General features: G+C 47.4%; 2 protein-coding genes across 10 annotated transcripts in view; both read left to right on the top strand.

The window, feature by feature from the left end:
- ppp1r18 (protein phosphatase 1 regulatory subunit 18) overlaps positions 1 to 11,656 on the top strand; it is a 38,535-nt gene extending 26,879 nt beyond the window's left edge. For all 7 annotated transcript variants that reach the window (XM_033047666.1, XM_033047664.1, XM_033047661.1 and 4 more), the window contains 2 exons: positions 8,413 to 8,635; positions 11,356 to 11,656. In XM_033047666.1, the coding sequence (XP_032903557.1) occupies positions 8,413 to 8,635; positions 11,356 to 11,372 (240 nt within the window). In that variant the 3' untranslated portion in view covers positions 11,373 to 11,656. The remainder of the gene's footprint in view (positions 1 to 8,412; positions 8,636 to 11,355) is intronic.
- Positions 1 to 13,116, top strand: part of LOC116990128 (zinc-binding protein A33-like) — a 1,164,093-nt gene that overhangs the window by 1,003,602 nt on the left and 147,375 nt on the right. The window lies entirely within an intron of this gene.

The raw sequence follows: 13,116 nt of genomic DNA, 5'->3' as shown, positions 1-13,116 counted from the left end.
ATGCGGTCTCACCAACGTCTGATACAACTGCAACATGACCTCCCAACTTCTATACTCAATACACTGACTGATGAAGGCCAAAGTGCCAAAAGCCTTTTTGACCACCTTATCTACTTGCGACTCGACCTTCAAGGAACCATGCACCTGTACCCCTCTGCTCTACAACATTACCCAGATGCCTTTACTGTGTAGGTCCTGCCCTTGTTCGACATCCCAAAATGCAACACCTCACACTTCTCTGTATTAAATTCCATCAACCATTCCTCCGCCCACCTGGCCAATCGATCCAGATCCTGCTGCAATCGTTCACAACCATCTTCACTATCTGCAAAACCACTAACTTTTGTATCATCAGCAAACTTGCTAATCTTGCCCTGTATGTTCTCATCCAAATCATTGATGTAGATGACAAACAGTAACGGGCCCAGCACCGAACCCAGAGGCATTCCACTAGTCACAGGCATCCAGTCTGAGAAGCAACCTTCCACCATTACCCTCTGCTTCCTTCCATGGAGCCAATTTGCTATCCTTTCATTTGGGATCTCCTTGGATCCCATGCGATCTAACATTCCAGAGCAGCCTACCATGCAGAACCTTGTCGAACACCTTACTGAAGTCCATGTACACAACATCCATAGCTCTGCCTTCATCAACCTTTTTGGTCATGTCTTCAAAAAATTCAATCAGATTTGTGAGACACGACCTCCCACGTACAAAACCATGCTGACTATCCCTAATCAGCCCTTGTCCGTCCAAATGCCTGTATATCCAATCCCTCAGAATACTCTCCAGTAACTTATCAACTGCAGATGTTAAGCTCATCGGCCTATAGTTCCCAGCATTTTCCCTGCAGCCCTTCTTGTAAAGAGGCACAACATTTGCCACCCTCCAGTCTTCTGGCACGTCTCCTGTATTTAAGGACGACTCGTAAATTTTCAACCAGGGCTCCCGCAATTTCCTCTCTAGGTTCCCACAATGTCCTCGGATATATCAGATCGGGCCCTGGAGATTTGTCTACCTTCAAACACAACAGTACCTTCAGTACTTCTTCGACAGTAACCCTGACTGGTCTCAAGACACTTCCAGTGACTGCTTCAATTTCCTTCATCCTACTGTCTTTCCCCTCGCTAAATACGGAGGAGAAATACTCATTTTGGACCTTGCCCATCTCCTGTGGCTCCACACAGATGCCTGAGCGGTCCCACTCCCTCTCTAGTTCCCCTTTTCCACCATGGATAAATACAATCTTTTGGGATTGTCCTTAATGCTACCCAGCAGAGCTTTCCCCTGGCCTCTTTTTGCCCTTCTGATTTCCTTTTTAAGTTTATTCCTTAGCTCCCGAAACTCCTCCAGGGATGCACTTGATCCCAGCTGCCTGTACCTGTCCGATGCATCCATCTTGTTTTTGGTCAACGTCTCAATTACCCTCGTCGGCCAAGCTTCCTTACGCTTGCCTGCTTTGCCCTTCACTCTAACTCCACTCCACCCCCTTTCCTGCTGGACATATACAGGAAGAGATGTATCAGCAGAGCCATCTCCATCATCAAAGACCCCTACCACCCACCCAGTATAGGAGCAGGGAGGTTCTACTGCAGTTGTACAGGGTCTTGGTGAGACCACACCTGGAGTATTGCGTACAGTTTTGGTCTCCTAATCTGAGGAAAGACATTCTTGCCACAGAGGGAGTACAGAGAAGGTTCACCAGACTGATTCCTGGGATGTCAGGACTTTATTATGAAGAAAGACTGGATAGACTCGGTTTGTACTCGCTAGAACTTAGAAGATTGAGGGGGGATCTTATAGAAACTTACAAAATTCTTAAGGGGTTGGACAGGCTAGATGCAGGAAGATTGTTCCCGATGTTGGGGAAGTCCAGAACAAGGGGTCACAGTTTAAGGATAAGGGGGAAATCTTTTAGGACCGAGATGAGAAAAACATTTTTCACACAGAGAGTGGTGAATCTCTGGAATTCTCTCCCGCAGAAGGTAGTTGAGGCCACAGTTCATTGGCTATATTTAAGAGGGAGTTAGATATGGCCCTTGTGGCTAAAGGGATCAGGGGGTATGGAGAGAAGGCAGGTACAGGATACTGAGTTGGATGATCAGCCATGATCATATTGAATGGCGGTGCAGGCTCGAAGGGCCGAATGGCCTACTCCTGCACCTATTTTCTTTTTCTATGTTTCTATCACATATTCTCTATCCTGCCATCTGGGAAGAGGTACAGGAGCATTAGCTGCAAAACCAGCAGGATGCCCCTCAGCTTCTTCCCGCAGGTTATAAAACTGATAAACGGACTTTGCCCCCTGCCAAAGTATCGCGCACCAACCACCAACCTGGACACACTGCAGCAGAGCCACTGTCGTGCCGCTGCCGATCAGAACGCCTGTTGATGTTTAGTAGAGAGTAGAGTGTTTAATTTGTTCATGATATATGTATTTTTATTTCTATTTATTTTTTACTACACACTGAATGGACACTGGTTGAGCAATGTTTTTTTATTTTCTCTGGGTATGTGAGTACTCAGGAAAATGACAATAAAGATATACTTGACAACGGGGATGTACACATCCTGAGCTTTCTTCAGTACACTCGTAAAAACATCCCACTTGGCCGATGTTCCTTTCGCATCTGATAACCTGCTCCAGTCAACTTTTTTTTAATTTTTTTAAATTATTTTTAGAAGTACAGTAAATTACAATAATACATGCCAGGTATATCTTATTACATTTATTGTACCCCTTCATTTTTTTAAGCTTTAAGGAAAGATATAGATAAAGAAAGTAGAGAAAGTGAGAGAAAGAAAGTTGTGTTCGTGTCTGAGAGTGATCAATGAAAAAAAAAAAAGACCCATTGGTTAGAGAAAAGAATTAGAAATAGACCCTAGAAAAGAAAAAAGGAAAAAAAGAAACCAAAGCTCTAGAATAAAAACCGCACTAAACGGATATACCAACTTCATATATTTCCTCCCCCCTTACCAGATCCTGACACCATTTCTTTTTTGAAGTACTGATGCACCTTATTTTTGTAGTAAGTCGATAAATGCAGACCACGTCTTTTGGAAGTGGTCTGATTTGCCTGCAAGGAGGAGTCTCATATCTTCCAGGTGTAATGTTTCAAACATGTTTGAAATCCACATATTTAATGTTGGTATTGGAGCGTTCTTCCAGAATTTAAGTATAATCTTTTTTCCCCATTATTAGCCCGTAATTAAATAGATTATTTTGAAACACATTTAGTTCAGGGCTGCCCTCCATTGTTCCAAAGATAATCCATTCAGGTTTTGGTATCAGTTTTATTTTGAATAATTTTGTGAAGATTTCAAAAGTTTCAGCCCAAAATTTTTGAATTTTTATACAAAAAACAAATGCTCCAGTCAACTTGATCGTGACCTTCTCTCATACCCTCAAAGTTGGCCTTACCCCATTTGAGCATTTTAACATGTGGACCCTCACCGTCCCTATCCATAACTATCTTAAACCTAATCAAACTGTGGTCACTGGTCCCAAAAGGCTCCTCCACACACACTTCATTAACTTGCCCTTCCCAATTTCCCAATACTAGATCCAGCACTTCCCTCTCATGTGTGGGGGCCTCCACACACTGCTTAAGATCACTTAAGATCACAGGTCCAACACCTGGCAGCCTGGTGTGCCAACAATAACCTCGTCCTCAACTCCAAGAAGATGAAGGAAATTATTGTTGACTTCAGGAAGAACAGAGGGGGCAGACATACCCCCATCCATATAAACGGGACTGAGGTGGAGCGCGTCTCCAACTACAAATTCCTCGGGGTACACATCTCGGAGGATCTGTCCTGGTCCCTCAACACCTCCAAGCTGATCAAAAAGGCGCAGCAGCGCCTTTACTTCCTGAGGAGGCTCAAGAAAACTCACCTGTCCTCCCAGATCCTGACCAACTTTTACCGCTGTACCATCGAAAGCATCCTGACCACCTGCTTCACGGTATGGTACAGCAGCTGCACCGTAGCTGACAGGAAGGCACTACAACGGGTGGTGAAAACCGCTCAGTACATCATCGGTGCCCCGCTCCCTGCCATGGATGCCCTCCACCGAAAACGGTGTCTGAGACGGGCCGGGAAAATCATCAAGGACCCCTCCCACCCCAACCATGGACTGTTTGCCCTCCTCCCATCAGGGAGGCGGTACAGGAGCCTAAGGTCTCGTACTAGTAGGATGAGGAACAGCTTCTACAACAACACTATCACATTGCTGAACTCGGAGTCCCGCTGATAGATTTCTCCGGTCTCTCCGTCCACATTGTTTGCTTACTCTGTATTTTTATTTCTATATTGCACTATTACTACGGACTGACGCTAAACTGCATTTCGTTGTACCCATACTTGTATTTGTGCAATGACATTAAAGTTGAATTGAATTGTAATTTCAAAAATTACTGGAGCAAGCGCGGACCCGTTGGGTCCCGTTCCCCCAACGCAATATTCCCCAAAACTGCGTAGGCGCGACTGCCACGTTCAAAGTTGTGCCATTGAGAGCAGAAATACAGTTCAAGTTAATAAAGTGAATAGAGGACCCGTGGAGCCATTTGTAAAATGGAACAGATCTTGCCCGTGGAGCCGCTGGGTTCCCGTTGTGAGGCCAGGCAAGTACACGAGCCTCCCCCAACTGCGCAGGAGCGGCCGGCAAGTGGGGGCGCTGTTTCAAGTTAATTTAAGTTTAAAATGTCAAGAACTTCACATAACTTGGACTCGTGGGAGATCCCATCAAACTGAACCTTTGATGGGAAGGAAATCAAAGATTGACACCAGACTTTGATGAGGCCACGTTTCGAATACTGGGTTCAGGTTTGGTCACCCTGTTATAGGAAAGTCGGAAAGGGTGCAGAGAAGATTTACAAGGATATTGCCAGGACACGAGGGCCTGGGCTATAGGGAGGGGTTGAGCAGGCTCGGACTTTATTCCTCAGAGCACAGGAGGATGCGGGGGTGATCTTATAAAGGTGTATACGATCATGAGGGGAATAGATAATGTCTTTTGCCCAGAGTACAGGAATCAAGGACATGTTTAAGGTGATGGGGGGGGGAAAGGGTTTAATAAGAACCTGTGGGGCAACATTTTTACACAAAGGGCGGTGCGGTGTATGGAACAAGCTGCCTGAGGAGGTAGTTGAGTCGGGTACTATCACAACTTTTAAAAAGCATTTGGACAGACACATGGATAGGAAGGGTTTAGAGGGATTTGGACCAAATGCAGCCAGGTTGGGATTGCGTAGAATGGAACTGCATGTTGGTTGGCGTGGGCAAGTTGGGCCGAAGTGCCTGTGACCACGATGTTTGCCTCTCTCTACCCCTTCCATTCTGAGCACAAGTGTTGAGCAGTTACCGCTGGCAGTCTGCGGGAGAATGAGAAGAATCCTCCACTGCTCCAGTCAGTGGCTGGCAGTGTATGGAGTGTTGAACATCAACAATGCCGACCTGTTTCTCTGCATATTTACGTTTGCAACAAGATTCAAGCAGGTTTATCCTGATAGACAAATTAATCAAGGACTCTGTTGTTTCTTCACTTGCTGGAGGGAGTTCCACTCTGGGGTCATGATACACCGGCCATTCATTTTCTGGGAGTTTAGTATCGAGCTTCGTTTAGTCTAGAGATACAACGCAGAAACAGGCTCTTCAGCCAGCCCACCGGTGGTCCCCGTGCACTAGCATTATCCTACACACTAGGGACATAGAAACATAGAAACATAGACAATAGGTGCAGGAGTAGGCCATTCGGCCCTTCGAGCCTGCACCGCCATTCAATATGATCATGGCTGATCATCCAACTCAGTATCCTGTACCTGCCTTCTCTTCATACCCCCTGATCCCTTTAGCCACAAGGGCCACATCTAACTCCCTCTTAAATATAGCCAATGAACTGTGGCCTCAACTACCTTCTGTGGCAGAGAATTCCAGAAATTCACCACTCTCTGCGTGAAAAATGTTCTTCTCATCTCGGTTCTAAAGGATTTCCCCTCTATCCTTAAGCTGTGACCCCTTGTCCTGGACTTCCCCAACATCGGGAACAATCTTCCTGCATCTAGCCTGTCCAACCCCTTAAGAATTTTGTAAGTTTCTATAAGATCCCCCCTCAATCTCCAAAATTCCAGCGAGTACAATCCGAGTCTATCCAGTCTTTCTTCATAAGAAAGTCCTGACATCCCAGGAATCAATCTGTGGAATTCTCTGCCACAGAAGGTAGTTGAGGCCACAGTTCATTGGCTATATTTAAGAGGGAGTTAGATGTCGCCCTTGTGGCTAAAGGTATCAGGGGGTACGGAGAGAAGGCAGGTACAGGATACTGAGTTGGATGATCAGCCATGATCATATTGAATGGCGGTGCAGGCTCGAAGGGCCGAATGGCCTACTCCTGCACCAAATATCTATGTTTCTATGGAGATCCTTGGACTATCTTTAATCTGACTTTACTGGACTTTATCCTTGCACTAAACATTATTCCCTTTTTCCTGAACCTGTACACTGTGGACGGGTTGAATGTAATCATGTATCGTCTTTTCATTGACTGGATCGCAGGTAACAAAAAAGCATTTCATTGTACCTCAGTACACGTGACAATAAACCAAACTAAACAGGTACATAGTTCCCTGGAAGTGGCATCACAGGTAGATAGGGTGGTCAAAAAGGTTTTAGTCATACTGGTCTTGATCAGTCAGAGTATTGAGATGGGAGATCATGTTGCACGTATATAACGGTGAGGCTGCATTTGGAGTATTGTCTTTAGTTTTGGTCACTATGTTGTCAAGTTGCAAAGGGTGCAGAGAGGATTTACAAGGATGTTGCCAGGATTCGAGGGCCTGAGCTGTAGCAAGAAGTGGAGCTAGGACTCTCTCTATTCCTTGGAGCGTAGGAGGATGAGGGGTGATCTATATAGTGTAGATTGAGGAATAGGTCGGCTATACGCACAGTATAATATAGATAAATGTGAGGTTATCCACTTTGGCGGCAAAAACAAGAGGGCAGATTATTATCTCAATGGGGTTAGGCTAGGTAAGGGGGAGGTGCAGCGAGACCTGGGTGTCCTTGTACACCGGTCACTGAAAGTTGGCTTACAGGTACAGCAGGCAGTGAAGAAATCTAATGGGATGTTGGCCTTCATAACAAGAGAATTTCAGTATAGCAGTAAATAGGTTCTTCTGCAGTTGTATAGGGCTCTGGTGAGACCACATCTGGAGTATTGTGTACAGTTTTGGTCTCCTAATTTGAGGAAGGACATCCTTGTGATTGAAGCAGTGCAGCGTAGGTTCACGAGATTGATCCCTGGGATGGCAGGACTGTCATATGAGGAAAGATTGAAAAGACTAGGCTTGTATTCACTGGAGTTTAGAAGGATGAGGGGATATCTTATAGAAACATATAAAATTATAAAAGGACTGGACAAGCTAGATGCAGGAAAATTATTCCCAATGTTGGGCGAGTCCAGAACCAGGGGCCACAGTCTTAGAATAAAGGGGAGGTCATTTAAGACTGAGGTGAGAAAAAACTTTTTCACCCAGAGAGTTGTGAATTTATGGAATTCCCTGCCACAGAGGGCAGTGGAGGTCAAGTCACTGGATGGATTTAAGAGAAAGTTAGATAGAGCTCTAGGGGCTAGTGGAGTCAAGGGATATGGGGAGAAGGCAGGCACGGGTTATTGATAGGGGATGATCAGCCATGATCACAATGAATGGCGGTGCTGGCTCGAAGGGCCGAATGGCCTCCTCCTGCACCTATTTTCTATGTTTCTATGTTTCTATGTCTCTTGCCCAGAGTAGTGGAATCGAGAACCGGAGGAAAGGTTTAAGGTGAGGTGGGAAAGATTTAATATGAATCTGAGTGGTCGTTTTTTCACACAAAGTGCGGCAGGTGAATGGCATGAGCTGCTGGAGAAGGTAGTTGAGGCAGGTACTATCGCACCATGTAAGAAACAATTAAACAGGTACATGGATTGGACGTGGATATGGGGCAAACCCAGGCAGGTGGGACGAGTGTAGATGGGGCATGTTGGCTGGTGTGTGCAAGCTAGGCCGAAAGGCCTATTTCCATGCTATAAGACCATGTGACTATAAACGAAATTATAAGACCTGTCTTTGACTTGAAGATAGACACAAAGAGCCATAGTAACTCAACGGGTCAGACAGCATCTCTGGAGAAAGGGAGTAGGTGACGTATCAGGTCGAGACCCTTCTTCACTTTGACTTGATTCGACCTTGTGAGGAAGACTCCTGGGGTGGGTGGGGGCTGTGATCTCCAGGGGTAGACCATCTAGGCTCCTGTCTATAGTAGTCTGGGCTCATGGCTGGAGCAGTCAGCCTGAGCACAGGCCATATTGGGGTAGGTTGGCAGAGGTCCCACCCTCTCCCTCACACTCTCCCCTCCTGTTCCCCCTCGCTACAGCTGAACATCTCCTTCAACGACGGTGAGCTGGAGTCGACGTTTGAGTACCCGTCGGAGCTGGCGCTGTTGGCCGAGTTTGGGGCGGAGGAGGAGGAGGTGTCGTCGCCACAGGCCCGCGAGCCCGAGGAGGAGGAGGAGGAGGAGGAGGCACCGATCCCTCGCCTGGAGGTGCCCGGCTCGCCCTTGGTGGGCAGGGCCATCCGCAGGAAGCCACTTCTCGTAGGTACGAGTCCCAGCGAGGTCCGAGTGTCCCTGCCTGGCCCCTGCCCCCACCAGGATGTGTCCTGGACAGAATGGCCCAGCCCAGACCCTGCTAGAACAGTGTTCACCCCCCTATGACCAGGTCCCCCCCACCCAAACCTGTCCGTCCCCCCCCCCCCGTCCAAACCGTTCCGCCCCCGCCCAAACACCGTACCCCCCCCCCCCCCCCGGCCCAAAATGGTGTGTGTGTGTCCCACCCAAAACTGCCCAAATGTCTGTCATGGTACCTGTCCCACCGACCTCCTCCGGCAGCTCATTCATAGAAACATAGAAAATAGGTGCAGGAGTAGGCCATTCGGCCCTTCGAGCCATTCAATATGACCATCGCTGATAGAAACATAGAAACATAGAAAATAGGTGCAGGAGTAGGCCATTCGGCCCTTCGAGCCTGCACCGCCATTCAATATGATCATGGCTGATCATCCAACTCAGTATCCCGTACCTGCCTTCTCTCCATACCCCCTGATCCCTTTAGCCACAAGGGACACATCTAACTCCCTCTTAAATATAGCCAATGAACTGTGGCCTCAACTACCTTCTGTGGCAGAGAATTCCACAGATTCACCACTCTCTGTGTGAAAAATGATTTTCTCATCTCGGTCCCTCTTATCCTTAAACTGTGACCCCTAGTCCTGGACTTCCCCAACATCGGGAATAATCTTCCTGCATCTAGCCTGTCCAACCCCTTAAGAATTTTGTAAGTTTCTATAAGATCCCCCCCTCAATCTTCTAAATTCTAGCGAGTACAAGCCGAGTCTATCCAGTCTTTCTTCATATGAAAGTCCAGCCATTCCATACATCCACCACCCTCTGACTTCTTCCTATCGAATCCTCACACAAGTTTAGAAGTTGTTCCGCCAGAGCCGAACACACGTCTCGGCATCTGCATGCAATGGTGTCTGTCTTGTGCTTCTTGTGTGGTGGAAATATTGGTGAAAACAGGGCCGCGAAGTGAACCCTCTTTCCTTGACCCCACCCTCTGACTGAAAAGGTTGCCTCTTAAATCTTCCTATCTTAAATCTTCCCCCCCCCCCCACTCACCTTAAACCTATGTGCTTTGTTTCTTGAGCCCCTACTCTGGGAAAATTACTCTGTGACTCTACCCTAATCTAATCCCTCAAGATTGTATCCACTTCTATAAGGTCACCTTAAACCTATGTCCACTGGTTTTTGATTTCCCTCCTCCGGATAAAAGACTCGTCCTGTACACCCACCACTGAAAAAAGTTGCTGCTCATGTTCCTATTAAATCTTTCACCTCACTTGAAACCTATGTCCTCTGGTTCTAGTTACCCAACTATAATGGATGGGATTTTTATATAGCGCCTTTCTAATACTCAAGGCGCTTTACATCGCATTATTCATTCACTCCTCAGTCACACTCGGTGGTGGTAAGCTACTTCTGTAGCCACAGCTGCCCTGGGGCAGACTGACGGAAGCGTGGCTGCCAATCTGCGCCTACGGCCCCTCCGACCACCACCAATCACTCACACACATTCACACACAGGCAAAGGTGGGTGAAGTGTCTTGACCAAGGACACAACGACAGTATGCACTCCAAGCGGGATTCGAACCGGCTACCTTCCGGTTGCCAGCCGAACACTTAGCCCATTGTGCCATCTGTCGTCCCAAAACTATGAGATAAGATCTGTGCCTCTATGTATTCCCTTCATGCTCATATACTGTGGGTGTGTACTTTGTATACTCTGGGTAATACATAGTGCACCCACGCTATCTATTCCCTCCTGATCCCAACCTGCCTCAACTACCCCCTCCGGCAGCTCGTTCCGTACACCCACCAGCTTCTCTTGCCGAAGATACAAAGTATTGGAGTAACTCAGCGGGACAGGCAGCATCTCTGGAGAGAAGGAATGAGTGATGTCAGACTTCAGTCTGAAGAAAGGCCTTGACCCGAAACGTCACCCATTCCTTCTCTCCAGAGATGCTGCCTGTCCTGCTGAGTTACTCCAGCATTTTGTGTCTTCCTTTGATTTAAACCAGCATCTGCAGTTCTTCAATTTCAATTCAATTTTTCAATTTAAAAACTTTATTGGCATGATAAAAAACATTGTTATATTGCCAAAGTATAAAACATGACATACATATTTGAAATGCATAAGTATAAATACAGGTATACAGTGTATGGATAGATATGTCCCTGTACATAAACTTGCAATAGGCCTATAGCCCTTTATTGATGCTACACGTTCTTGCAGCTGTAAGCAGTACAACACAATAACAAGTTTAGCAATTCAATATTAATTTCTTAGTGTTAGTTAATGTCGATTAGTGTGTGCGTACATATGTGCATGTTGGTCATTCACCGTCTCTCAGGTTATGGCATGCTGTTACGTATTGTGCACCAAGATGTGCCTATTCCCTTCGCCAAGGATTATTCTTAGTTTTGATGTATCATCCAGCTCTTTAAAGTCAGGGGTGGCCACACTGAGTTTGTCAAAGTATGCTTTCCTTGTTTTGTCAATTTTTTTGCATTTTAGGAGGAAGTGCACCTCTGTTTCAACCTCATCTGTCAAACAGTGGCCGCATATTCTGTTTTCTCGTGGTTGCCAGAATCTCTTCTGTCTTCCTTTTTCAACTGCCAAATAGTGGTCACTTAACCTGTATTTGGTGAGGGTCCGTCTCTGCTTTATGTCTCTAATTCTTTCTTGCCTTTTCTCCACAGACGAGAATTGCAGGTGATGTCCGCACCGATCTCCGCTTTAGTCCTGCCTGCTGCCAGGGGGACCACTTACCTCAAGGGGACAGATGTTGGGAGGGGGAGCGCGTGGACTTTCCTCCCCCTTCGCCTTTGCTGCTGCTGGGGACGACTCTTCGAGCCCACGCTCTCAAGAAAGGTTCTTAACCACGGGACGACTTTTCAAGACGGAACAACTCGTCCAAGCCCAAGTGAAACTCGCGTCCACAGCAAGAGCGACAACCCTTTCCCTCGGACGATCGAGGGACCGCCGTGCCATGCGTTTCCCTCGAAACATTCGCTCCAAGCAGAATCTCCCAAATGCCAATTCTTTGCCACAGCTTTGCGCAGCCTGGGTTATTTGAATTTCTTCAGGAACGATCGGCTTCTGCAAAGAAGGACAGACAGTTGCCGCGACGATTGATGCCAGCGAGGGGATTCGGCGGTATTTATTCCCCTGTGATATTGTGCGTGTGTGTGTGTGTGTGTGTGTGCGTATGTGTGGCCGCAGGCAATTACTGTATTGTGACAGGCGGACGTATGATTAGCAGACCCTTCCCGCAAAGGGGTAGCTTCCTCCCCAGCGCCTTTTGGGGGTAGGGATGACGTCAGTGGCAGGAGTGAGATGAAGATGACAATTATCTCTGCTTTTAGTTCGGTGGAGAGTGGAGAGGAGTGAGAGGAGGTTGGTTGGGGTCCTGGGACCATTTTCCGACAGAGGTGCAGGGTGATTTTTTTTCTGGATTCCCCGTGAGGGCCTGTTTGAGAGGGACAAGCATGGAGATCCAACCACCAACACCAACGACGGCCCCCCAAGAGGACAATCGGGTCCATGGTGGACAACCCAAGAAGATGATTTGGTGCATGGTGGACCTCCCCAAGATGATTATCTCCATAGGTACACAAAAAAGCTGGAGAAACTCTGCGGGTGCAGCAGCATCTATGGAGCAAAGGAATCAGGCAACGTTTCGGGCCGAAGCCCTTCTTCAGACTTGCTATTTTGTGTACCTTCGATTTTCCAGCATCTGCAGTTCCTTCTTGAACAACATGATTATCTCCATGGTGGACTTCCCCAAGAAGATGATTTGATGCATGGTGGACTTCCCCCAAGAGGATCAGGCCAACAGTACATCTCCCCAACAAGATTACTTGGTCCCTGATGGGCCTTCCCAAGATGATCAGGAACGCCACAAGAATATCAGGCTCTTGGTGGACCTCCCTGACAAGATTAATTGGTCACGATGGATCTCCCCAAGATGATCAGCTCCATGGTGGACGTCCGCAAGGTGATCAGGTACATGGTAGACCTCCACAGGAAGATGAATTGGCCTATGATGGACCTCCCCAAGAAGATGAACCAGTCTATGGTACACCTCCCCAAGATGATCAGCTCTGTGGTGGACCTCCTCAGGATAATCAGGCGCATGCATGGTGGACCTCCGCAAGAAGATGAATCGATCCATGATGTATCTCCCTGAGAAGATCAGCTCTATGTTGGACCACCCCAAGAGAAAGATCAGGCTCGTGGTGAACCTCCCCGAGAATGATCGGGCCAATGCTGGACCTCCTCAAGAAGATGATCAGCTCCATGGTGGACCTCCCGAAGGAGAATCAATTGGTCCATGGTAGACCTCCCCCGAGAGAATGACCAGGCCCACGGTGGGAGGGCCATGAGTGAAGAGAGCTCTCTGCGGACACGTGCCTGAATGCGTGAGCCAAACACAAAGTTCTGGAGGAACTCAGCAGGTC

Source organism: Amblyraja radiata, chromosome 30, assembly GCF_010909765.2.
Source record: "Amblyraja radiata isolate CabotCenter1 chromosome 30, sAmbRad1.1.pri, whole genome shotgun sequence".
NCBI classification, from domain to species: domain Eukaryota; kingdom Metazoa; phylum Chordata; class Chondrichthyes; order Rajiformes; family Rajidae; genus Amblyraja; species Amblyraja radiata.
Note: the sequence above shows the minus strand (reverse complement) of the source record. Positions and strands in the feature narration are given on the sequence as shown.